The sequence below is a fragment of the Myodes glareolus genome, chromosome 6 (genome assembly GCF_982192425.1).
Source record: "Myodes glareolus chromosome 6, mMyoGla1.1, whole genome shotgun sequence".
In the NCBI taxonomy this organism is placed as follows: Eukaryota; Metazoa; Chordata; class Mammalia; order Rodentia; family Cricetidae; genus Myodes; species Myodes glareolus.
The window spans coordinates 40,112,891-40,138,843 of NC_142031.1; the positions used below are offsets into that span (position 1 = coordinate 40,112,891).

At 46.8% G+C, this 25,953-nt stretch overlaps 1 protein-coding gene across 2 annotated transcripts in view; it reads right to left on the bottom strand.

The window, feature by feature from the left end:
* Positions 1 to 25,953, bottom strand: part of Reep1 (receptor accessory protein 1) — a 104,819-nt gene that overhangs the window by 39,528 nt on the left and 39,338 nt on the right. For both annotated transcript variants that reach the window (XM_085690707.2, XM_085690708.2), the window contains exons 2-3: positions 9,404 to 9,476; positions 4,977 to 5,053 (exon numbers count right to left, since the gene is read on the bottom strand). In XM_085690707.2, the coding sequence (XP_085546833.1) occupies positions 4,977 to 5,053; positions 9,404 to 9,476 (150 nt within the window). The remainder of the gene's footprint in view (positions 1 to 4,976; positions 5,054 to 9,403; positions 9,477 to 25,953) is intronic.

The following is a 25,953-nucleotide window of genomic DNA, read 5'->3' on the forward strand; positions in this document are numbered from 1 at the left end:
GGCTGAAACCAACTCCTAAAGCTTTGCTGTGGGTAAGGAAGACTGAACAGACCTTAATCTACCTCTACAAATGGTGCCCACGAAAGGAAATCCAGTCTCTCTGTTTGTCCCAGAACTGCCCCAGTCCTGGTTCCACTTCCTCATTCCCAGCCTGCATTTCCTTCTCAACAAAACTCTGCTTGTGAAGTTCCTGACTGAAAGCTCAGCTTCATCTCCAGGTGAAGGGGTTAAACTCTGCCACGTTCACAACTGAAGTTAGGGTCCAGGGCGCTGAGAAGGACACACAGGTGTCTTTCCCAACAAAGGGCCATTTATCTACAAGGCCCTTACATTCAGGGTGGAGGGAAAGAGCAAACACAGAGGGCCTAAATTAGCCTCCCAGTATCTCAAGGATACACCCAGCAGCCCCCTTCCCAGTCAAGCCCCAGCTTGTGAAGATGTGACCAGAAGTGATAAGATTAAACCTCAGCCAATTAGAAATCTGCTAGTGTAACTGCTGCTTGTTTAAACTAATTATATAGCTGGCCCTGAAATGCCCCTTAACTATACTTAAAAGCAGCCTACACATCCCTCTGAGGTCACTGCCCATTTGCACAGGTGAACGACCCCATGTGACCCCACATGCATGACGGTATAATAGACCCTCTTTGTTCTTGCATACTGTTTGAGTCTGGGGTCTTCCTTTAGTGTTTCCTCGGATTGAGAAGGGAGCTCCTGCTTGTCCCTTGTTGAGTGTTTTCTTGATAGCAAAATCAAAAAAAAAAATCAAGACTTTATCCTATTATTGACAATCACCGCACTTGCACTAAGAGTCATTTGTCCTGAGATATCTGTTTGTTGATTGACTGACTGGTGGACCCATTTGCTCATTTATACATGTATTCACTCCACTGAGAAAATCCTTCTTCAAAGCTGTGAGCTGAAAGGCTATGCAAAGCAGGACAGGTGTTCTAGTCACTCCCTTCCTGATCAACGCGACTTACGGGAGGGAAGGGTTTGTCTGCCTTACGCTTTGCAGTTCATCACAGAACAAAGTCAGGGCAGGAACTCACTTGCTCCCTCACAGGCTCCTGTTCAGCTGCCTTTACTATCTAGCCCAGGAGCTCCTGGTGAGGGGTGTGCTGCCCTCTGGGTTGAGTTTTCCTACACCAGTTAGCTATCCCAAATACCCCACTGATACGCCCACGGGCCAATTCCTCAACCTGTGCTTTCCCCTCTGAGGACTCTGAAGCTGTGTCAATTTGACAGAGACAGCTAGACAATAGACTCGTCCTTGCCCAGGAGAGAGCCAAGACAAAAGGGTGAGACCACAGCAATGCCACACAATACAGCAGAAGTGTGGACAAAGTCCTCGTGGGGCACAAGGCCATTAGTACACCCCAATTTCCTTTTGTTGTTCACCCCTCCCCCAAGTTTTCCTTGCTGTGTTTGATAATACCCCAACTATCATATGTTGAAAACCAACCCCTGAGGAGTCCTCCTAGCAGTGGACCTTAGCTTTCCATTCTTCCTTTCTTCTCTGCCTCCCTCCCCTTCCTGTCTGTCTTCCTTTGGTGGTGCTGGGACTGAGCCTCAGGCCTTACATAGGCTAAGCAAATGCTCTGCAAACCACATCCTCGGCCCCTGTACTTAATTTTCAATGTATTGTTTCAATTTTACTTTGCCATGCACATACATTATTTTATAATTTAAAAAGGATAAGATGAAATTGCCTCCACGAGTTGTGAAGCAAATCATCATCCTATCTCTTCTGTGACCACTGAATTGCTGCTTCCATCAAGGAGCGAGGAAGAGGGGAGAAGAGAGGCAAAGAGAGGAGAGGGGAGAAGAGGAGAGAGAGAGAGAGGGAGGGAGGGAGGGAGGAAGACTGTGAGGAGGAAAGTGCCCTGGGAAGGATGGTAAACAGAAGGGATGAATGCAGTGAGGGGCCTATTCCAGGAGAGCCCTTCTCTGCAGAGCTGAGGCCTCCAGGAGCAGGGCAAGGGACCCTCACTTTCCATCCATAAACTCCTAGACACCACCAGCTAAGAGGGCCAAGGAGGAACAGGTGAGGCCTCCAGCTGACAAGCAGAAAGGCAGGAATTCTCCCCTGCCCGTACAAACACTCCAGACATACCAGGTACCACATATATTCCCACTTTAGAGCAGGATTTTGCCCATGACCTTCTTCTCCTTAGTCATATAAGGTGCTTACAGATGTAAGGTTACTCAAAGCTAATTTTAAGGCGGGGAGACAGCTGGATTATTGGGGTGAGCCTATCTAATTACACGTTACATAGTCAACACACAGACCTTCTGTTGGAAGCAGGAGACACGATCTGATGCCTGAGAAGGATCAAGATAGCATTGTGAGCTTGAGGAAGGGAGCTGTGCACATTAAGAAAACAGAGCCCGTGGTCCTACAAACACAACAGATAAAATGCAGCTCACAACCTGAGTGAATGTAAGCGGGAATCGTTCCCAGAGCCTTCGGACAGAGCACAGCTGTTCCACACCTTGACCCTGGCCTTGGGAGGTTCTGAGCAGGGAATTTGGTTTGCTCAACCCCAACTTCTAACTTGTAGAAGTGGTAGAATAACCACTGTGTGCAAGATCAAACTTACATGTCTCACCACACAAAAAGAAAAGAAATTCAGACTCCTGCAATGGCCGGCACATGGCTCCTTTAAAAGAAAGACTGCAGAGCTATGTTCTAAAATAATTACTGCCAATGACTCAAAATGGAACTCAGAGATTTGCTGTCCAGGTCTGACACTGGGCCTATGACGCTGTACGGTGGGGAACATAGTTAATACTGGCTCTTTCGGAGTAAAAAGCTTTCTCTTCTCCAGAATGGAAATAACTGCTTTTTGGGTGGAAGCTTCTTCACCTCAGTCCCTGGCACCCATATATCCAAAGAGTCTGGAATGTTTGGGTGGAAGTTCCATTCCAAGCCCCCTTCCCTCAGAGTTGCCTCAGTCCAGACTTCACCCCTGAGAAAGCCCGCCAAATGATGACTCCCTCCCCAAAGATGCTCAAGACCACTCCCACAGGGTATTTAAACTGCCCCCAGAGAACAAACTCATGGTTTTCTGGTCTTCCTTCCCCATCTCCTCTCTGAGGGCCTGGAAGGCCAAACAGAAGCGCTGGTATCCATTAAACCTGGGCCTTTTCTAATTTGGTTTGATTTGGTCTGATTTGGATTATTGCATCAGCGGAGAGGCTTATTGGAACACAGAAACTTTTCACCTGCCAACCTCCTTAAATACGAACAAGATACTCTGTGTTACTCACCATCTTGGAGAGAAAGCTGCATATCAATGCAAACAATGTTTTAATTGCACCACTGCTAAAAATAGCTGTATTAATTTCTTTCGGGGATAGAGAACTAAGACAAGGTCTCATATAGCCTAGGCTGGTCTTGAACCCACTAGGTAGCCAAAGCTGATCTTGAACTCGATCCTGCCTCTACCTCCCAAGTACTGAGATAAAAGATGTGTGTCTAGCAACTGTATTGTTTATAAGCAAAAGAAGCCAAACAACTTGTTGTTCATCAAAAGGACATTAATTGGGACTGGAGAGAAGGCTCAGTAGTTAAGAGTGCATACTGCTCTCTCAGAGAACTCCAGTGTGGTTCCCAGCAGGCACTCTTGTTAGGCCCCTCTCAACACCCCGTAACTCCAGCTCCGGAGGATCAGATGTCTGGCCTCCTCAGGTCCTGTACTCAAATGTACTACTCCTCCCCCCACATACGCAAGTGGACCTATACACAATTAAAAGTAAAATACATCTTCAAACATTCCAAAATGACACTAATTAAGTAAGTTATATTTCATCTAGATCATGAAATTCTATGTGGCCACTGAAAAATAGGTAGATATACTTATGTGCATATGAAAGTATTTCCAAAATAAATTCAATAAGCAAGCTGAGAACTGTTACTTCTCATACTATTATTTAAAGAGAGAAAACAAAACTATAAGGAGCATACTTAGGAACCTGAAAGAGGAAGTTTTAGTGGAAAAGATTAGCCTAGGCTACATCGAGACACCGTCTCAAAAAGGTTAACCTCCAAAACCAAAACCAATGACAAAAGAGTTACCATAAAAAAAAAAAAAAACAAACATTGGGCCAGCGAGATGGCTCAGTGGGTAAAGCGGCTTGCTGTACAAGGCTGATGAATACATGTAAAGTTGGAAAGAGACAGCTCCAAAGTTGTTCTCTGACTCCCACATGTGTACCATGGCATGCTTGTGCTCACATGTACCACGTATTCATCATATGCAACATGCACATACATACAAACACACACAAGGAACAATCAAATTTTAAAAACAAAAACTGTCTGTGTATTTATTAACACACCGACAATTTCATTTTTGTTTTTTGGAGACAGAGTTTCTTGATGTAGTTCTGGCTATCCTGGAACCGACTATGTTCAAGATGGCTTCAAACTCAGAAAGATCCACCTGCCTCTGCCTCAAGAATCCTGCAATTAAAATACCACGCCTGGCACCAACAAACGTTTTATGAGGACACACAAGTATGAACAGTGGTTATGAAAGAGCACAGGGGTCAGGAGGAAATGTGGCATTTTGATCGCACGCTTATTTTGTCTTGCAGTGTTAGGTCTCGAGCCCAGGACCTCATGCGTACAGCATTAGTGTTTATTTTTAGGCTTATCCCCTTCACTGCATACTCCCGTATATCACCTTTTCCTTCTCTGGCATGTGCGTACATCACCAACTCCGGTCACGGAGGGGCTCTGCCCATGCAATCGCTACTACGTCCCTAGGGCCCCACACAGCACCTGCTCTTAGGAAGTCCAGCACGGAAATTTACTTGAACAACTTTTATGGAGTAATTTACTAAAAATGCTGCAGCTAACATTCCAGTTTTGGTCCTGCTCCTCTGCCCAAGGGAAGGCCGAGGTTCTTTCCACCTCTCCCCACCCACAAAGATGCCCTCTGAAATGTGCCAGCCCCTGGAGCACTTACCAGCAAAGGAAGATGTCTGTGAACGTCTCTGCTGTGGTGAAGAGGGCAAATATAATCCAATACATCATCCATTTGACCTGTTAAAGAAAGACTTGGTAGACAAGGCCATGGCTGTCCAGCCGAAGGTGGTGAACACGGAGGTGCCTGTCGCCACCCTCCCCACACTTCCCTAATTCAGGTACAGCTCTACTACACACCTCCCATGCTGGGAGCAAACAGGGTGTTGTACAGAGTAAGATTTCAAGCAAAACCCTTGGAGGACTCTTAGACTTTATTCCAGGTTAGCTATACCTTAGGACAAAGCCCCAGAGAGCTGGGGAAGGAGCCTGAGCCTGCCAGACTGGCTGCAAGTTCAAGAGGGGAGAACCTCAGAGAAGGGAAGCCAAGGCAGGGAGACCCCAGAATTGACACTCTGAGCTGTTTTCAAAGTCTTGAGAATCCCGGCACTTGAGGTTCTCATGAGGATCATGAGGTTGGGGTCAACTTGGGCCACAAAGCAAGAACCTTCCGCAAAAACAACAAAGCTCCTGACTGGACCCTGAACTGCAAAGAACCAAAATAAGATTTCAAACAGGGATTTAAATATGTATAGAAACGAAATTTTTAAAAAAAGATAACGTAATAGGAAAAAATAGAAAAGACTGGGTGTCCTATGGATGCCAGGTGTCCAGCATACGGTTTCAAATTATCCTGGTTCTTCAGGTAGCTTACTTCTCAACACTGGCTATTTGTTTGTTTGTTTGTTTGTTTGTTTTTTGACACAGGGTTTCTCTGTAGCTTTGGAGCCTGTCCTGGAACTAGTTCTGTAGACCAGGCTGACCTGGCTATTTTTTATAGCTTTGTAAGTTAAAGAAAACTGATTTCAATGACAATATTCTTCCCGTAAGGATGCAAATCAATTTTGTCTCTGGGGTACCCTGAACTTTCACTTACTCCTGCCCATGACTGTGTCTAATATTAGCTAACACATTAATCCAACAGTTCTAGTTTTGAGACAGGGTCTCCCTCACTATTAACGCGGCTCCCCAGGGATGGGGACCACTACAGAGCTAAAAGGCTCTGACAGAGTTAGTAAGGATATTGAGATGGCAAGGTCATCCTACCATCTGTAATCACACGCATCCTTAAAAGAGAATTCTTCCCAGGGGCTGGAGAGATGGCTCAGGGGTTAAAAGCACTGGCTGCTCTTCCAGGGGACCCAGGACCGACATGGCAGCTCACAACTGTCTGTAACTCCCGTTTCAGGAGATCTGACACCTTCACACCAATGCACATAAGCTAAGTTAAATAAATTTAAAAAAAGGAGAGAGAGAACTTTTCCAAGTTGGGTCTGTGCATTATTCTGGGATAAAGAGATAGCTCAGCCATTAAGAGTACTAGCTGCCCTTCCAGAGGACCTGGGTTCAATTCCCAGCAACAACACGGTGGCTCACAACGTTCTGTATCTCAAGTCCCAGGGGATTTTATGCCCTGTACTTATGGACATGAGGTAAAACATCCATATACATAAAATAAAATAAATTTTCATTATCCAATAACCTATGTTTTTTGTACGTATTTTATAAATTATAGACAATAAATATAATTTCAGATGTAACCAATTTAAAAATGATAAATAATTTTTCTTGGGGGGGGTTTCGAGACAGGGTTTCTCTGTAGCTTTGGAGCCTGTCCTGAAACTAGCTCTTGTAGACCAGGCTGACCTCGAACTCACAGAGATTCGTCTGCCTCGCCCCTCCCGAATGCTGGGATTAAACGCATGCGCCACTACCGCCTGGCTAAAAAAGTATTTTTGAAAGTTAGTTTAAGAGACCATTGACTCATCCCAGGGAAAATGGTGGGAAGCAGATCTCAGGAGGGGCTGAGAAGGATGGGAGACCTGGTTTGGATGATGACAATGGTTCTAAGGATGAAGGGGACTGTCACCAAGTGGATATGGGAACGAATGGAATTGGATAGGGGAGGAGAGGGTGGAGTCTCGGGAAAGTCCCAGGTTTCCTCCGGCACAGATGGGGTTATGGGTGCCACAGATGGGAATCATTTGGTCTTCATCAAGAGAGTCCCTAGATCAAACTGGCCTGTGGCAATGTCCAGAGGCGATGGTCTTGACTGCTAACTGATGTAGGAGGCACAGCCCACCGTGGGCACCACCATTCCCTAGGCTGGTGGTCCTGGACTAGATAAGGGAGTTCGCTGAGCAGGAGCCTAATCGCACCATCAAAGCAGCACTCTCCATGCTTTCTGCTGCACTTCCTTGGCTGTGAGTGAATTTCTTGGTTAGCGGTACTGCTGCATGACCAGCAAGAAGGCCTACCCTTAAGCTCCTACTTGAGTTCCTGCCCTGGGTTCTGCCAATGATGGACAGGGACCTAGAAGTATAAGCCAAATTCTTTCCTCCCCAAAGTTGCTTTTGGTCAAAGTATTTTCATTTTTTTTTAAAAATTTTTAAATCTCTCTCTCTCTCTCTCTCTCTCTCTCTCTCTCTGTGTGTGTGTGTGTGTGTGTGTGTGAGAGAGAGAGAGAGAGAGAGAGAGAGAGAGAGAGAGAGAGATTGAGAGAGAACATGTGAGGACAGAGGAGGGAGGCAGGTCTCCCCTGGTACTGCCCAGCTCCTGTCTCCCAATGCCATTTTTACTCAGAAACCTCGAATCCTAACTCCCAAGCTTTCCCGCAGGGGGACAGTGTGCACGCGCCAGCCAACCCAGACAGCTGTTCTGCTTGTCGGTTGGTTTTCACTCTAAATTAATGAATCACCACTCTGGTCATTCACCAGGCTCCTGTGAGTTTAGTCAGCGCATAACAATTTACCAGGGTTTGATCTCTCCCAGCTGGCTGGGAGCACGCTCAGCCACCCCGCATCTCCCCTCCCCTGCTTTGCAGAGGATCAGCCCTTGCACTGCGGAGACCACAGTAAGGCCTCCCTGCCTGGCACAGCTGCTGAACACCACAGGTGGGAAGGGGTCAGGTGGGGCAGGGCTGGAAGAAGCTGCCTATTGCGTTAGCCTGGGCTGTGTCAATTGAGAACCAGGAGCCTCTGTGTTTGCAACTTCCCTGCTATTTATAGTGTGCACATGGAGCGTCCTCACACATACCGGAGACTGAAGAAGTAACTCCAGAAGTTACCGGCTCTGGACTCCCTGGGAGGAGTAGCTGAAGCAAGCAGCTCTGGGAAACTGGGGGAAGGGGGCTGAGCTTTGGTTGCAGCTGATCTGGAGGTGTACATCATAAAGATTTCTTGGGAAATCCATGAAAATGATGACTTCCAAGCTACCTCTGAATTAATTCTTTAAGATTTTACTTTTCTTTTTCCCGTGTGTGTGTGTGTGTGTGTGTGTGTGTATGTGTGTGTTCTTGTGTGTGCAAATGCCAGAGGAGGTCATGAGCCTCCCCAAATGCGTGCTGGGATCTGAACCCCGGTCCTTTGTAAGAGCAGCAGTATTCTTAACTATTGAGCCATCTCTCCAGTCTTGAATTATCTTTTACCTACACCCCAGGATGACCTGGGTAATGCTGGGGGCACCCAACATTAATGATTGCCATCTTCTAAACAATGCATCCTCCTGGCCCCAAACTTGTCAAGTAACATCTTCTAAGAGGAAGAGGGATTGTCACCACCCGGTTAGAAGATTACCTGAGGCTCTTGGAGGTGTAAGCCACTTGTCTAGCATATAATTAGTACCAATAAATTTCAGAGCTAGGACTTGGTAAACCGGTCTCTTTAGGGCCAAACCCACATCCCTTGCACTCTGACCTGGGCTAGTCCCCCACAAGGGAAAGGACATTGTGGTCGCATCCTTCATTCCACACTGTCTTGGTCAATCGGGTGGTTAAATAGGAGGTGCCTGGGATCACCAGAAATGATGTATGCAGCACCCAAACCACTCAACAGTAATGATCGCAATCCTCTAACCAGGGAGTCCTCGTGATCCCACTGCCATGTGCTCAGCTCTCTGCAAGGTGCCGAAGGGAGATGACTGGGAGCATCTCATCGTCAACAAGGTTAAATTGCAGGTGCTGGAAGACAGCCTGAAAGGGGGTCAGAACTGGAGAGCCAGGAAATAGTCAGGTCAGCTGGCTTCCCAGACCTGTGCACCTCTCAGTGCCAGACAGTGGTCTGCGGTCTGCAGCGTTTCCCAGATGGGGAAACCCAGGCTGGGAGAGAGAAAGTCGCCAGGGAACCTGGCCTCCAGTTCCAGAAGCCATTTCCTCTCACTCATACTTCTCTGCGTCCCTCACGTCAACACTTAGGGTCTAGACAGGGGGCAGTTTTGGAAGGGGACAGGACTCCCAAAGAAGTCACATGAGAAGAAGGGCGACGAGGGGTTCCTTCCTGTCACCAGTAACCATCCCAAAGGGTACTTCCTCTACCACGACTTCACACTCAGCCACTCACCCCATCAGCCAACCCCAGACGAGACTGTACTTACATATTCTTTAATGTCCTTGGACTTCACAGCCTTGTAGGAATAATATGCAGGATAGAGGGTGCCAAATATAAGCCTGGAGAGGAGAGAGACAGGGGAAGAAAGAAGAGACGTCATTTTCCCCATGCTGTGTAATGGGAAACTTACATCAATTCCAGGGACTGTGCTCTGCATCAGGAAAATGAATCCCCTGAAGGGTTCCTGTCTTAGGAAACACCTTCTCCTGAGACGGCCCACCCACACACTTCCTACTGCTTTGGTCTGGGCAACACCGAAGGGTGATTTGGTGTTCTGGAGGTCAAGATGGGAGGGGACAGCTAAGCTGAGCAGCCAAGGTGCTATCCAGGGCTGACTTCCTTCCTGATGTTGAGCCCTCAGCATCTCCACAAGCCTATAATCACTGTATTTGACCTCAGCATCCTCGCAGCCAGAATAAGCGTTTATAAAACTCACAGATCTAATCAGGTCGAGCTCTCCCCCCATCAGCCTGTCTCTACTCTGCCTTCACTTCCATCCCGCCCGTAAGATTCAAGTAGTACACCAGCTGACTGGCTGCATTTCCGCTCTCACTAGGGTCAATTAGCTCTCAGACCTGCAGCTGAGACCAGTCTTCAAAGGAAACCTCTACCTGCCCCTACTCGCTACCTTCCCTTTGTCAATGCTGTTTTCTTCTGGAATCCCCCCTCCATCTTTTTTGATTAATGCCTACTCATTCATCAATCCCAACTCCCACATGATTTCCTGGACACCTCTCTGACCTCCCGGACTAGGTCAACCACTGAACACTCTCAGCACCATGTACGTATTTTCAAGGTGATCTTTTTCTACTCCTTGGTACTTTGGCTGACAGCCATCTCACCAGTGGTCCGTAAATGCCCCCCGAGGGCTGAGAACACTTGTGAAGGAGAGGGGCCACAGGGCCTCATTATTTGGTCCAGAATGACCTCGACCTGAGGATGTTCTTAGCTCAACCTCCTAGCACTGGGACTATAGGCATGCAACACTATGACCCAGAACAGGGGCTTTAAAAGTTACATTTATTCATTTGTGTATGTATAAGTATTCAAACGGATGTAATAGCACACATGTGGAAGTCAGAAGACAGACAACTTGTAGAGTGAGTACCCTCCTTCTACAGTGTAAGACCCAGGGACTGAACAGGCCATCAGGCTTGGCAGAAGATGACTGTGTACACACTGAGTCATTTTATCAGCTCAATATATATTCATGCTTTTGAGACAGGGTCTCTCTATGTGGCTCTGGCTGGCCTGCAAGTTTCTATGCAGACCAGGTTGGCCTCAAACTCAGAGTTCTGGCTGCTTCTGCTTCCTGAGTTCTGGGATTAAAGGTATGCACCACCACACACAGGTATTATTTATTTATTTATTTATTTATCTATTTATTTATTATTGTGGAAGGAAGGGTTTATCTGGGCTTACAGTTACAGAGGGTGTGTGGCAGCAGGCAGGCAGGCCTGGTGGCTGGAGCAGCAGCTGTGTGTGTGTGTGTGTAAAATTTAACTTTATTTTATGTGCATTGGTGTGAGGGTGTCAGATTCCCTGGAACTGAAGTTACAGACAGTTGTGAGCTGCCATGTGGTTGCTGGGAATCGAACCTGGGTCCTTTGGAAGAGCAGTCAGTGCTCTTAACCGCTGAGCCATCTCTCCAGCCTGAGAGCTCATGTTTTAAAGCAGGAAGTCCAGGGAGTGGTGAGAAACTTTGAAACCTCAAAGCCCGCACTCAATGACACACTTCCTCCAGCAAAGTCATACCTCCTAAGCCTCACCAAACAGTGCCACCAAGTATCCAAATCTTTGAGACTATGAGGGACATCTCAGCGGTCCTCATGGTAGATTCCCTCATGGGTAGATCTGGGTAATCTTCCCTTTCCAATAAGTATTTTAAAAATAAACAAAAAGAATGTCAGCCCTAGAAGACTTTATATTTTTGCCCAACTGACAAGGTCACTTGCAACTGTCACCTCAGTGCAAGCTGACCTGGGTACAGAAGCCACCCAGTTTCAGGTCTTACAGGAGCTGGCAACCTCAGACAGAGCGTGTGTGTGTGTGTGTGTGTGTGTGTGTGTGTGTGTCCCTTCAAGGAACCTGCCTTGTTAGGAAAAAATACCATGCTGGGGATATTCAAAGTCGATGCCCATTAGACATTTAGAAGTCATAGAGAGAAGATATGCAATTAACCTAGCAGGGGGCAGCTTTATCAGGAGCACTGTGGCTGGGGGACACCAATGTCCATAGAAAACAGAAATAACAGAACCACGTCAATTCTGTCACTGAGGAGATAGGGGTGTGTGTGTGTGTGTGTGTGTGTGTGTGTGTGTGTGTGTGCGTGCGTGTATACATATGTGTGTGTGTATTTGTACACAAATGCCTGTTTCAAGTACTTTACAAGCCTTATATATCCTAGACTTCTCTAGCTGAGGACCCCCATCATGTACATAGGGCTCCAGTTCTCAGGCTGGCTGCTTCCTTGCCCAGAGTCTCATAATCATTAACGAAGGAAGTAAAGCAGGGCAGACAAACTGGCCTCCTATGATTGATTTCCTATCACCACCGTTGGCTGAGATGAGAGGCACGAGAAGGCAGATAAGAAAGAAAGAGGGAAAAAGTAGGTTGAAAGTGAGAGAAAGAGTAAGGGTGGTGGTGGGAGAGAGAGAATTTAAGATGGAGAAGGTAATGGGCATGGGGATGATGCTGGGCATGGCAGTGATGCTGGGCATGGGGGTGATGCTGGGCATGGTGGTGATGCTGGGCATGGAGGGGATGCTGGGCATGGGGATGATGCTGTGCATGGGGGTGATGCTGGGTATGGAGGGAATGAATGCAGTTCTAGCATGCAGGAGACAGAGGCAGGAAGATTACTGAAAGTTGGAGGTCAGTCTGGTTTATAGAGTGTGGATCAAGCCAGCCAGGCCTACATAGCAAGACCCTGTTTCAGAGCACAAAACAGGGCAGGTGAGGTGGCTCCAAGCGTGATGACCTGAGTTTGATCCCCGGGGACCAAGTGGTGGAAGAAAAGAACTGCCTTCCTCCTTGTCCTCTGACTTCTACACATGCGCCATGGTACCCGCGTACCCACCCACCCCACACTAAATAAGTAAATAAATGTGATTTAAAAAGAAAAAAAAAAAACAAGAAGAAGCTAGGTCAAGGTGTGTGGCCTGGCCCGAGGGGCACAGGTGACCCTGTGAAGAAAGTCTCCCCCACTCTGTCCCCCTCTTGACCTGCCCCACTCCCAAGCAGTTTTGGGAAGTAGAGGACACTTCCTTCTTTGCTGAGGCCTTCCTGCCTTTGTTACTGTCCCTCCCCCCACCACTGCCGAGATAAGGCTCCTCCCCCTGTCCTCCCACCAGTCAAAGCTCCCTGCATTTTTTTATTCCTCATCCTTATCCAAAACACTTAGGTTGTATTTTCAGGGCTGTCTCCCCCACAAGACGGGAAGTTCCACAGAGTCAGGGCAGTGTCTGCTTTATTTGTAGCTGCATCCCGTTCTTGGCCACGGAAGAGAGTGCCCAGTAGAGACATCAAAATCAGCATCCTCCAGGGGACACCTGTGACCTTGGATGAGGTCAGGCAACAAGGTGTATACCAGGCAGCACCAGGCTGAATCAGCAAGGCCTCAGGCACAATGCCAGCAATTCTGGGGCACAGATGCCATGGTTATTATCCATGTCTGCCAGGCTGGTTTCCAGCCCTTTCAGAGGCAGCATATCCACAGGGGAAGATGAATCCAGGGTCCTATTGAGTGGTACCTGTGTGAACTCCAGTGAGTGGTCAGAGCTAAGGAGCTCACAGGGCACCTAGCCAGGGAGGCCTGGGCTCCAACAGCCAGGGTGTCTTCGGACAGGAACTGGGAATCAGCAGCCCCTGCTTTTGCCCTGGTTGACAACAGAGGTCCCTCCAAGAACACATTTACATTTGAGTCTCTGCTAACTCAAGACCTCCCCAGGGAAGAGAGACTGGGATTAAAACGGCAAGTTCTCAAGAAGTAATGAATGGAGCGGGTCCAGGCTGGAGGGGTTTGGCATTTATGTCTGTTAAAACCAGGTGAGCATTCTGAAGAGTTTTCACAGGGGAGGGGGGATGACGGAGGAGCAAACCTAAGGCCTTGTGCCTGCCAGACAAGGGCTCTCTCTACCACTGAGCTACAGCCTCAGCCCTTTATGTCTGTGCAAGACCAAATGCCTCTTAAAAGAGCATTTTCCAATGATCCATCTGCCCACATCCCCAGTCTCACAGTCGCACCCTCCCACCCCCCACCCTCGGCTCCCAGCTTCAGATCAGAGTTCCAGGCACTTTCCTAAGGAGCTAAGTGGCCAGCAATCTTCACCTTCCCGGCAGCTCTTTCTGCTGCCTGAGTCTTAGTGTAAGATCTCCTCTCAACCTCACAAGTGTTTTGTTTTCCTTGATGGAACCCCGCTAATCCTTTAAGAGCAATCTCAACAAAGCCATTTCAGTGAAACCCGGCCACTCCTGCCCCAGAAGCTTCTCCATGCTCTAGTTTTGTTTGGTTTTTGAGACAGCATCTCGTGTTGCCAAAATCGACCTCACATTCACTGTAGCTAAGGATGACCCTGACCGTCTGACCTTCCTGCTTCTACCCCGAGTGCTAGGAGCACCGGCTTGCATCCCAGACTCTGTTTGCGTGGTGCTCAGGGCTTCATGAACCCACTGAGCTACAACCTCCACCCTGGCACTGCTTTTTAAAATCTTTTCTTTTACAGAATATCTTGTGTAGCTCAGGCAGGCCTTGAACTTGCTGTGCAGTAGCCAAAGGCTGTCTTGAACTCCTGCTCCTGCCAAGGATACCTCCACTTCTCAAGTGCTGGGATTACAGATGTGTGCCACCCTGCTCAGCTTGGTTCTGTGGGCTTTTATGTAAGTTTAGGCCGTGTTTAACAATCCCCACCCTTGCCCCCACTCCTCCCAACTCCACATGCATCGTCTTCTTCTATTTTTTTTAATAACCCATCCAATTTTGAGCTGCCCATAAACTCCTGGGTGTGGGGTCATTCACTGGAGCTCCGTCTACCTGCCAGGAGCCACACCCTTAAGGAAAACTCAATCTCCCTCCCCTAAGAGCATCAACTGTCAACAGCGCCTCAGCCAGGGTAGGGGCTCCTGAGTCCCTTCCCACACTATGCTGGGATGTTTACTTGATCTTGTGCCAGTCATGTGCAGGAAACCACAGCTGCTGTGAGCTAAGGAGTGACACTGTCTTGGCATGTCCAGAGGACATGGTTTCACTTCAATCGCCCTCAATCTCTGGCTCTTACAATCCCCTTTCCACTTCCTCTAGCCCCCCCCCCCATCTTGGAGGAGAGAATGTGACAGAGATGTCCCATTTATCAGTCCTTGATTTTATTTTTTAAAGATTTGTGTATTTTTATTTTATGTGTATGAGTCTGCATGTATACATGTGTCTACTCACGCAACTAGTGCCCGTGGAGGCCAGAAGAGGGCACCAGAGCTGTTGGAACTGGAGTTATGGACGATTGTGAGCCACTGTGTAGGTGCTGGAAACTGAACCTTGGTCTTCTGCAAGAGCAGTTAGAGTAAGCGCTGAGCCATGACTCCAGCTCCAGAAGCCTTAGATTTCTGAGACAGGGTCTAGTCCAGGTTGGTCTCAAAGACATGAACCTCTTACCTGGTGACCATCCAGGAAGCAGAGAGAGCCAGAGAGAAGCCCAGAACAAGGTATGAATCTCAAGGACATCCTCACCTTGACCTAACTCTCCCAAGGTTCCTCTATGAAAATGCTCATCACCTCCCAATAATGCCAACAAATTTTGAATCCATCAGTGAACTAACCCATTGATTAAGTGAGAGCCTTCACAACCCCTTTGGCTCTCAGTGAACAGATCCACTCACTGGGGACCTAGCCCTCAACACATGAAGCATTTTGTTCGAGAAGGCACTTCACAGCCACAAGGTAACAGCTGTGGACATTGTGTAACAATGCACAGCATCTTCCACTGGGTAGCATGAAACCACTCGGCAGTATTGTATCAACTTCTACTTCTTCCTGCAAACAGAGTTCCAAAGCTCCCATTCTTGTCAGAACAATATCATCAGACTGAAACTCTGGCCAGTCTGATGAATGTTAAATGTGCCCTTGTTGAAATTTCCTCAAATATATGCCCATGGGAGCTGCTTAATTGCCCCACTCACAGTCCTCAGTAAAGTTACCTTGCTAGAGACTTTTTTTTTGAATTCTGGGTATAGATACTTCCTTGGACATATGCATTGCAAATATTTTCCCCCAACATCAACTCTAGGACCTTGACCTACTATGTCTTTTGTTGTCCAGTAGTTGGGCATTTTATATGAATGACACTTATTTTTGTATATTTTAAGAAGGCCTGGCCACCTTTTCTTCTGAGGCTGGACAGATGGCTCAATTGGTAAAATGCTTGCTATACAAGATAAGGACCCGAGCTTGGATCTTCAACACTATGTAAAAACCTGGATATGGGAGCTGGAAAGATGGCTTAACAGTTAAGAGTTCATATAGCCCTTGCCAAGGACCTGAGTTCAGTTCCCAGACCCACATGAGGTGGCTCACAGCTGCCTATAACTATAGCTCTAGAGGATCTGTTGTAGCCATTGTCACCTCAACTCACATACCTATATCCCACATCACAATACACATAATACAAAAATAAATCTTAAAAAATTAAAGCTGGACATGGCAGTGCACACCAGTAATGCAACTGCTGAAGAGGCAGAGGCAGGAGGATAGCCAGATCAAAAAGCCCCAAGTTCAATGAGAGACTCTAAGACAAAAAAAAAAAAAAGAAGACTTCTGGGCACTAAATACATGTACGCGTGTACCCATGCACAAATATACACACATATGCAAAGATATGTGTACATACAAATGTAAAACAACATGCAAATGTGCACACACCTAAACAAAGGCTTGCACACACAAACAGGTGCCCACATGCAAACATGCAAACTGTGCACACACAAACATTTTAAATGCTTGTTTTTCCACTATTAGATTTTTAACTCATCTGGATTTTATTTTCTATGTGACATGAATTATGGATTCAATGTTATTTTTTTCTGCTTGGATCCCAACTGTGCCCAGTACATTTGCTGAACACTTTCTCGCTGGTGTGCAGCGCTACCCTGTCAAATGTAAAGGTTTTGAAATGCTAGAGTATTGTTATTCAGCATTCTGGTCTGCTCCACCGACCTGCTGTCTATCAGGGCATCTTCAGAACAACAACCATGAACTTGATGAGCAATGCTTTAGAATAAATCCTGATAGTCTGAAAACTTTCCTGGCTATTCTTGACTCTTTGTTTTTCTAGATAAGCCTACATCTGTCTGTTTGTCTGTTTGTGTGCGTGCATCCTCCTGCCATGGATGCTTATGGAGATCAAAGAAAATTCTCGGGAGGGGATTCTCCATCCATCATGCTGATACTGGAGGATCAGACTCAAGACAACAGCTTGGCGACAAGTCCCTTTCCTCGCTGAACTATCTCACAGCCCCAACACAGTTCATTTTTTTAAAGTTAGATTTCTTATTGGTTATTAATGATATACATGAATGCTATTGTTTTTCCCAGCCAATCTCAGGACTACTTACCTAGTTACACTAAAAATAATTTTAGATTATGAAGTGCATTGTGGAAACAAAAGAAGCAAACTCAAATGGTAACACGTGGCACAACCCACTAACATACTGTTCTGAAGTGGAGCACTACAAGAACAAAAACAATATCCGTGGTTGCCAGGGTTGCGAGCTCACAAAGGGTGACTCCAGAGCTGTGTGAGCAACTTCAGGGACCTTGACTGTGGCGGTGTTTACTCAATTTTATGAGCTCCTAATACTTAGATTTGAGTTCGCACTGAAAAAAGCCCCTCGCCAAGAAGGTTGGGTGCATTTTACTAATGTGGCCTCCATAAGTTAGGCACTTAAAAATACAAAAGTTGCAAGTGTCATGGTTTCATTTTAATTCATGGCAGAGGAAAATTCCATTGCATGCCTGTACCACCTCTTCCTAGTTTACTCCACTAATGATGGACTCTCAGGCTGCTTCCATCCCCAGCTATGGTGAGCAGTTCCGTGGTAAGCAAGGATGAGATGGTGTCTTGTGATAGGACTTGGATTCCTCTGAGTATGTGCCCAGGAGTGGTGTAGCTGGGTCATATGGCAGGGCTATTTTTAGTTTTTAGAAACTTCCATATTAACGGCTGCACAATGAATACTCACCGCACAGCTTGAGGCATCTCCCCAGCCTGGATCTTAGGGGTGTGTGCGTGTGTGTGTGTGTATGTGTGTGTGTGTAGGTCTAAGTCATAAAACTAGATAGAAAGGGAGGGGACTATGAGAATTAAAAGGTCTCGAAGCAGGATTGGAGATGGGGAAAGAAGACCACAGAATGCACATGACATGGAAGAGGAGCAGGGGCTACTCTATTCTAGGGGGCAACAGGAAGGAGGCAGGGGCTGGAGAAGAGAGTAGGCGATCAACAGCATGAAAAATGCATGAGGGTCCTATGGGGGAATCCTCTGGTTTGTACAGCAACCTAAAAGCCAAAACCACAAACACTTTGGGTGGAATTCATGCCCATCAGTGAACTGTGTGTGCATAGCTCTAAAAATGGAGAAAGCTGACTTTATGTCCGCCTCCACACTGAGACAATCAGGATATGGTGATGCCAGAGAGCCTAGGCGTGACAAAGCAAAACTCACAGAACCTGCGCTGCATCTCCAAGGCGCAGTGGCACTGAGTCCTGAGAGTCTCAGACACGTGATGAGACTGAAACCCCAGCCTTTCCCACACCTCTGCAGGGAGCATTCTTACTCACCATGGGCACCCAGAAGCTACTGCTCCGCAGAGCTGCTCTGAGCATAGCGCTTCAGGTTCACAACACAGAAAGCCACCTGGGCTTGGTTGCCGTGGTCCCAACCCTTGGGCTTCTACTTACCCATCATGACCTTCTAATAGGCTGGAGGAAGACAACAGGAAAGCAGCAGGCCTGGTTCCCTGTGTATTTGGCTCTCCAGAGAGTTATGTGTGGCATGTTTACGACACATGAGAAACCTGATAGGCAAACTTATCAACAAACATAATCTCTAACCTTCATTGAAGTCAGGTACTATTGTTTTTCTCCTAAGACAGGTGAAAAAACTAAGATTTAGTGAATTCAAATAATTTCACAATTAGGCAGGGTGCCAGACTCTAACCTGGTAGTGGTGACCTCACTGCTCATCTCCTCACCGCTATGACATATGCCCTCCCAACTCCACTCTGTAGAGTGCAGCGTCTGCCAGTGGTCCCTGAGTGAAGGAAGGAGCAGGAGGAAGAGGGGGAGAATGTAGGGCTTGAGAGGCAGCTCAGTGGTTAACGGCACTGGCTGCTCTTGGACAGAATATAGGTTTGGCTTCCAGCACCCAAATCAAGTGTTTGACAATCACCGGTGACTCTAATTCAAGGGGATCTGACACCTTCCTCTGGCTTCCTCTGGCACCTGTGCTTATGCGGTGCACACACACTAAGGCGTACACTCAGACACACACACACACACACACACACACACACACATCTTTAAAAAATAATAAAAAAACAGCCAGGGGGAGAGTATTATTAATTATTTTTTACCAACTATCTTGTTTAACACAAGCCTTCTTTGGTCCTGTGTTAAATATTAATTTCTTGGCAATACACAGCAGTATAGCTCAGGGTCTAAGCACATGAAGGGTCACCCAAGTGAACTGCTTTCTCAGGCTGAACTGATCTTGGCAGAAAAGAAAGAGGGAATGTCTCTGCTCACCTGCCAGCCCATCTGCAGCCCTCCTTCTCCCAGCATTCCAAGTGCCTATTTCTCTCTGCAGATCTTCACTGACTAAAGGGCACACACGTCCCCCTAGCCTATCCCTGTCATGCACTGTGTTGGCTATCTGCCCCTTTGATCTGGGTGACAGCCTCTAAGGCACTAAAAGGACGGAGGTTCCTCTCCCCATCTACGAAGGAAAACCCAAGCTGCAGGGCGACCAGGGAGTTGCTAAGACCTTTCCCAGTCCTATGAGAGGGAAACCCAGGCCTTTCAGCTCCAAGGCCTGTGCAGCCTTTCTGAGGGAGAGGAAGTCATTTCTCAGAGCTATGTGCATTGTGTCTAAAGGAAAAAAAAACCCCACATTTAAATTGGATTATGGAAAGGCTCTCAAACCAATTCAGGAAAACACAAGACTGAAAAGTCTGATGCAAGCAGGAAACCAACATTCTGGAAATCCTGAATTCACGCTGTAAACTCTATAATCCACCCACTCAACTCCTGCTCAAATTTCTGAATCCTTTTTCTCATTTTTTGTTTGAAATATAAAATGTAGAGAGTTCTATTCTTAAGATGCTGTTTGTGGCTAGAAAGAGGCTGGGCTTGGATGTCAGACCCGAGTTTGAATCTGACTCCATCAGTAACTAGTTATGAGACTGGAGGCACGTCTCTTAACTATTTTGCATCCGTTTCCTTGACTACAATGGGCAAGAACACCTACTTACAGCAGCCACTAAGAAGTTCAATGAGGAGGTTGTAGGTAAAGATTTAATAGCCCAAACAAACAGCATATGACTCACAATTACTGGTTTCTTTCTCTACTATTTCATCTCAGAAATAGTAATTTCAAATCCCTATTCTTTTAACCACAAACCCCTTTCTCATTCAACGATTAAATCGGGAAATGGTGCAGTGGGGAAAAGAATCACTTGTCCTGTAAGCCTGACAACTTGGGTTCTCTCCAGGGAACCCATATAAACGCTGGATATGGTGGCGTGCATGCGTAATCCTCCACGCCTACGAGAGGAGCTAGAAGCACAAGGCCAGGTGGCCTGCAGAGCACAGTGCAGGAAGGAGAGAACTCACTCACACACACATACACATACACACACCCCTGCACACACAGATACCTGCACAAACACAATACACACCTGCATAAACACATATGCAATTGTTTTTTTTTTTTTTAAAAAAAAAGGAAAAAGAAAAATTAAGCATTTACTGTGTGTCCTGGGTTCCCTGGTAGGGAAAGCATCCAGCAAACAGATAATTATATAAATAGCTGATTAACAAAGATCAGCCTGGTTAATCCTGACAGCTCTGTATTTGTTTGCCCAGATTTTGAAGAGATAATCTCATGCTGTAGCCCAGGCTGGCCTGGAACTCACTGTGCAGTGCAGGTTGGCTGTGAATTCACAGCCCTCCTCCTGCCTTGGCCACTTGAATGTTGGAATTACAATCAGGGTCACCACACCCTCCTGGGTCTGTTCTTTGAGTGACAGTTCCATGACTGCCGATAACCACGCCCATTTCCCTTTCCAAATCTGAGAGCCAAAGGCGACCCCTTGCTACCAGGACCATAGTTCATTATTCCAGAAGACTTCCTTTAATGCCCCCCACCAGGTTCATGTTTGGGGAGATCCCTGTCTGTGCCATTAAAGAAGGGGAGGGGAAAGTTCAGGGGGCTCTCCAGACTGGACTTGTTCAAGCCAGAAGATATCTGTGGGGCTTTCTAGGCATTTATCTGCTCAGTAAGTGGCCCTCATGGCTCCCGCCCAGCAGGTGCTGAGATCTAACCTTATCTCTGAGGTCCGCACCATATGCACAAGTCAGTCTGAAGGAAAGAGCCAAGGGACTGACTTTAAGGACAGCCATGGAATAGGACAAACCTTATGGATGCTGACACCCACAGCAGTCAGGTAAAGGGGCCTCTAACACAGAAGGCAACTAAGATTTCAGAAGGGTGAGTTCATTCATTTACTCATCCATCCATCCATCCATCCATCTATCCATCCAACAGGTCCCCACTCCGAATCATGTTCAACAGAAGGTCACAGAGCTGCTAAGTTAGAGCTGGCTTCAAACGATCTGCCTGACTTCAAACTGCTCTTTCCATTCCCATTTGATGCTCCTAAAGGAGCAGAGTCTCAGGCTGGGGAGCAGCAGGGCAACTTACGCGTCTAAAGACCCAGAGTACCGGACCCACGTAAGTGCCTTCTTCATCCTTGGCTCTGAACTCTCTGAGGGCCCAGCCTTCCCCATCTCAGCAGCACCAGAGCTGGGCATGGAGGAGCAACATGTGACACAGATAACATATAACATATTCCAGCAGCACGGAATAAGCAGACACAGAAGACCACATGGTTCAGGCCAACTTAAAATATCTTTTTTATACTGAAAAATGCAAAGCCACAGAGATGGAAAACACGTGCCATGCCAAAGGCTGGGGATGAAGTAGGTTAAGGCTGTCTGTTGGGAGTCGTGTGCCTGCTCTTCCTTTCCACTGTATGCACCTAAGTGACTGTGCATTTGTCAAAGCTCATGGAGCTGCACAGTAAAATTAAAAGACCGATTTCACAATGGACGAATTATACCCCACTTTTCAACAGGTAAAAGGATGAGAACATCAGGAGTGGCTGAAACAAGCTCCAGGTGCCTCAGCAGCACGGGGTCCAGGAGGCACCCCAGCAGGATGTTCGCCAAAATGCTCTGTCCTGGGGATGGGAACGCAGCTCACTGGCAGAGCACCCACTAACCATGGGCGCAGCTCTAGGCTCAGTATTTAGCACTGCCAAACAAACAACAACAAACATCGATGGTTCTTCTAAACACTTTACGCCTAGGGCTGGCTCAGTGGTTAAGAGCATTTGCTGCTCTTCCAAAGGTTCCCGGCACCTGTGTCAGGCGGCTCACAACTGTCTGTCTCCAGCTCTAGGAGATCTGGTGCCTTTCTTCTGGGTACCACTCTTTGGGTACCACATAGGTAGTATTCACACACACAGTCACACACATGTACATCGAAAAGACAAAAAAAAAAAAAAATCAGGTTCCAGAAAATCTAACTCACGAAACCCTGAACATAAATAGACTAAAAAAGCAAAATTAGAATGTTCCTGAGGAGGTGGACTCAAGTGAGATCCTGAGAAGTCAAGTGAGATCAAGAGAGAGGTCACCGGAGTGGAACCAGCTCGATGACAGCAGAGATTCTCCCTGTGAACCACTACCACGCGGTAACTAGGGATTGGTGTGCCTGTTGTAGACATTCACCTCGCCCCCTGCCGACTTACATGCCAAGTCATGATATGTATAGGCTGATATAAGGGGTCTAAACGCAAGTAAACCATGTAAGAAGTGTCGGGCATTCTTCTGGCTCCCAGTATGGCAGGGACCCATCTGCCTCACGTAGGAAAGTTTTTGCCTTATGAACCTAGAACCATCATGCTTTATGCTGACTTTCAGTTTCCCCTGCAGCATACCAGCCATCCATCCGACACACCTGTCCAGGGATGAATCCAGGCCCTTCCACCTCCTTGCTCATATACAGAGACTGAATCCCTTACGCATAAGAGCCACGTGAAACTATTACCAAATGAGACTAGTCCGATGGGTTTCATTGCTGAATTCCTCTTCTGTTAGCATCTGCCAACTGGACATGTGGTGCACACCTGTAAGCCCATCCCTCAGCCAGCTGAGACAGGACTATGAGTTGGAGATTAGCATGAACTACGGAGCCAGATTCCGTGTTAAAATCATCATCATCACCTAAGTTAACAGAGTCACAGCTGAGCCCCCAAAGTGGTTCCCACAGAGATATTTACACACCTGTGTTCCCAGCAACACAATGTGAAGTAGCCAGGAAATGGAAGGGAAGCAAATGCCCATCAATGGAAAGATGAAGATGTGAACTTCAGAATATGTACAGAAGGAATTGATGTACTCAGCCTTAAGAGGGAAGGGAATTTGAATACAAGCTACAACCCAGAGGACATTACACCAAGTGAAATAAGTCATCAGAAAAAGCAGAGCCCCAGGGAGTCCATTAACAAGACTTAGCGGATATGTTAAATTCTCAGCAAGCCAACAATCAACAAGAAACAAACAATACAGACAAACCAGGGGAGTTGCTTGAGAAGTACAGAGAGTTTTTCAGTGTCCAATTCACAATGGGCAAAATTCTGCTGAGTGGTTGTCTAACAACATAAGTATGTAGTAAAATGTCATTTAAGATGAGAGCTCAGGGGCAATGCAAACATTTTTTAAAGTAGTCATGGTTTCTTAGTACGGAAAATGGCTGTGTATTATGTCCCATTTGGAAGTTATCCAGTGTGGTGGTTTGAATAGGAATGGCCCCCATGGACTTATGTATTTGAATGCTTGGCCATAGAGAGTGGCAGTGTCTGGAGGTGTGGCTTTGTTAGAGGAAGCGTGTCACTGTGGAGGCGGGCTTTGAGTATCACATGCTCAGGACACACCCAATGGGGGCAGACTCTTTCCACTGCCTGGGGATCAGATGTAGGACTCTCAATTACCTCTCCAGCAACATGTCTAGCTGGCATGTTCCACCATGTCTAGCTGGCATGTTCCAATGGACTAAACCTCTGAAACTGTAAGCCAGCCCCAATTAAATGTTTTCCTTTATGAGAGTTGCCATGGTCATGGTGCCTCTTTACAGCAACAGAAACCCTAACTAAGAGACCCAGCAAACATGTTCCTGTTGGGGCTGAGGGTGTGGCTTAGTGTTACAATATGTGCTTCGCATGACCAAGGTCCTGGGTTCAATGTCTAGTACGAAAAAGAAGAGAAAGAGAAAAAGAGATGATGAGAGTCATGTTTCAATTAGAAAAAAAAATGTTTTTTGAGACAGGATCTCTTGTATTCCAGGATGGTTGAACTCCAACTCACTGTGCAGCCAAGAATGACCTTGAATTTCTGATTCTTGCCTGGACCTCCCAGATGCTGGGGTATTTACTACTAAGACTGGTTTATGTGGTTCTGGGGATTGAACCCAGGGACGCAAACATGCTAGGCAAGCCAAGTTATATCCCAAGCCTGACATGTTCTATTATAGACATTTTATATTTTTATTTGTTTTTTAAAAATTTCATATATATAATTACAGACACACATATATTGTGGTGTGTGTGTATGTGTGTGGGTCTGTATGTGTGTATATGTCTCTGTGTGTTTATGTGTGTGTGACGTGGGCTAGGGGTGTGCATACCACAGTGCACATATGGATGTCTGAGGGCAACTTTGGGAGTTAGTTCTCTCTTTCTACTCTTTCAAACTTGGATCATCAGGCTTACAGGACAAGTACTTCTTTCTATCCACTGTGCCATCTTACTGTCTCTCTCTCATTCTTGTTCTCTCTCTCTCTCTCTCTCTCTCTCTCTCTCTCTCTCATACACACACACACACACACACACAAACGTAGGTGTGCACATGCACACACACATGCACACATGGAACAGCTGGAATTTATTAAGAGACAAAAGGTGCTTGGGAAGAAAGTAAACACCCAAGAACATAGGTGTGGTCTTCTCAAAGGAGATCCATCTATGTGTTTTGTTTTTGTATGCAAGGCAGTCAACAAAAGCTCTGCTGTCTCTACCTGAAATGGAGGAAGAATTAGGGGAAAGAATATTATGTTCAGGCCTGAAACTAAGTTTCACCTGCTCTTGGGAGGACAAAGATCCTGTGAGGGAGGGACGTTGGGCTCACGTCCAGAATGCCACTCTCATTAGACCACAAACCCCCATGAAAACAAAGCCAGCTGGAAACCTGCCAGGTTCCTTCAGGGAACAAAACTGAAAATCTGAGGTGACCTCGCAGCATGTCTTAATTATGAGCAAGTGCAGAAGAGTTAGCAAGCAAACACAGTGAGGGTCAAGGGTAAGAATGCTCCTGAGTGCTCCCTCCAGGCTGGGGAGCCTCGGGAAGCAGGGTACGGTGGGATGAGAACGTGACACGGGCGTCTCCTGCGGGTGAGGCAGGCAGAGGTCTGCAGGAGCAAGAGGACCTCCATCATGCAGGCTGCATAAGGCATCCAGCCTCGGTGAGAAGTGAAGTCCCTATCTGGGCCACAGAGACACTATGCTTTAAAAGGCAGTTATATTTTTAAGATTTATTTTCATCATTTGTGCATGTGTATGTGCACACATGTGCACATGTGTGTGCCGGTGCTCATGGAGGCTAGAAAAGCATGTCAGATCCTATGGAGCTGGAGGTACAGGTAATTGTGAACCACCAGACATGGAAGCTGGGAACTCAACTCCAGTCCTCTCGAAAGCAACAAATGCTCTCAACTTTTGGATCTTTCCAGCTCCAAATGGTAAATCTTCACAGGGGAGTACAGCTCAAGGATTAGGAGGTTACCCTACACAACCCGCAGCTTGCTTTGCTTAGAAAATAAAGCCATTCCTTCAAGCACCACAGGTGAGATTTACTCTTCAACAACTGTGCCATCAGGCACTACAATGGAGAGGAAAATTCCAAGGCAGACTATCAAAAAGAGATAGCTCTGGAGACAGCTCAACAGTTGAGAGCATTTTTTTTTTTTGATCTTGCAGAGAACCTGGGTTCAATTCCCAGCATTGACATAGAGGTTCATAACCTCTGAAACTCCTGTTCCAGGAATCCAATGCCCTCAATCCAAAGACAGACTGAAGGGACGTGCTGTGTTCATTTATCCTGTGGAGCTCCTGAACTCAGACTGTACTGACCTCCGTGGGCATCAAACCCAT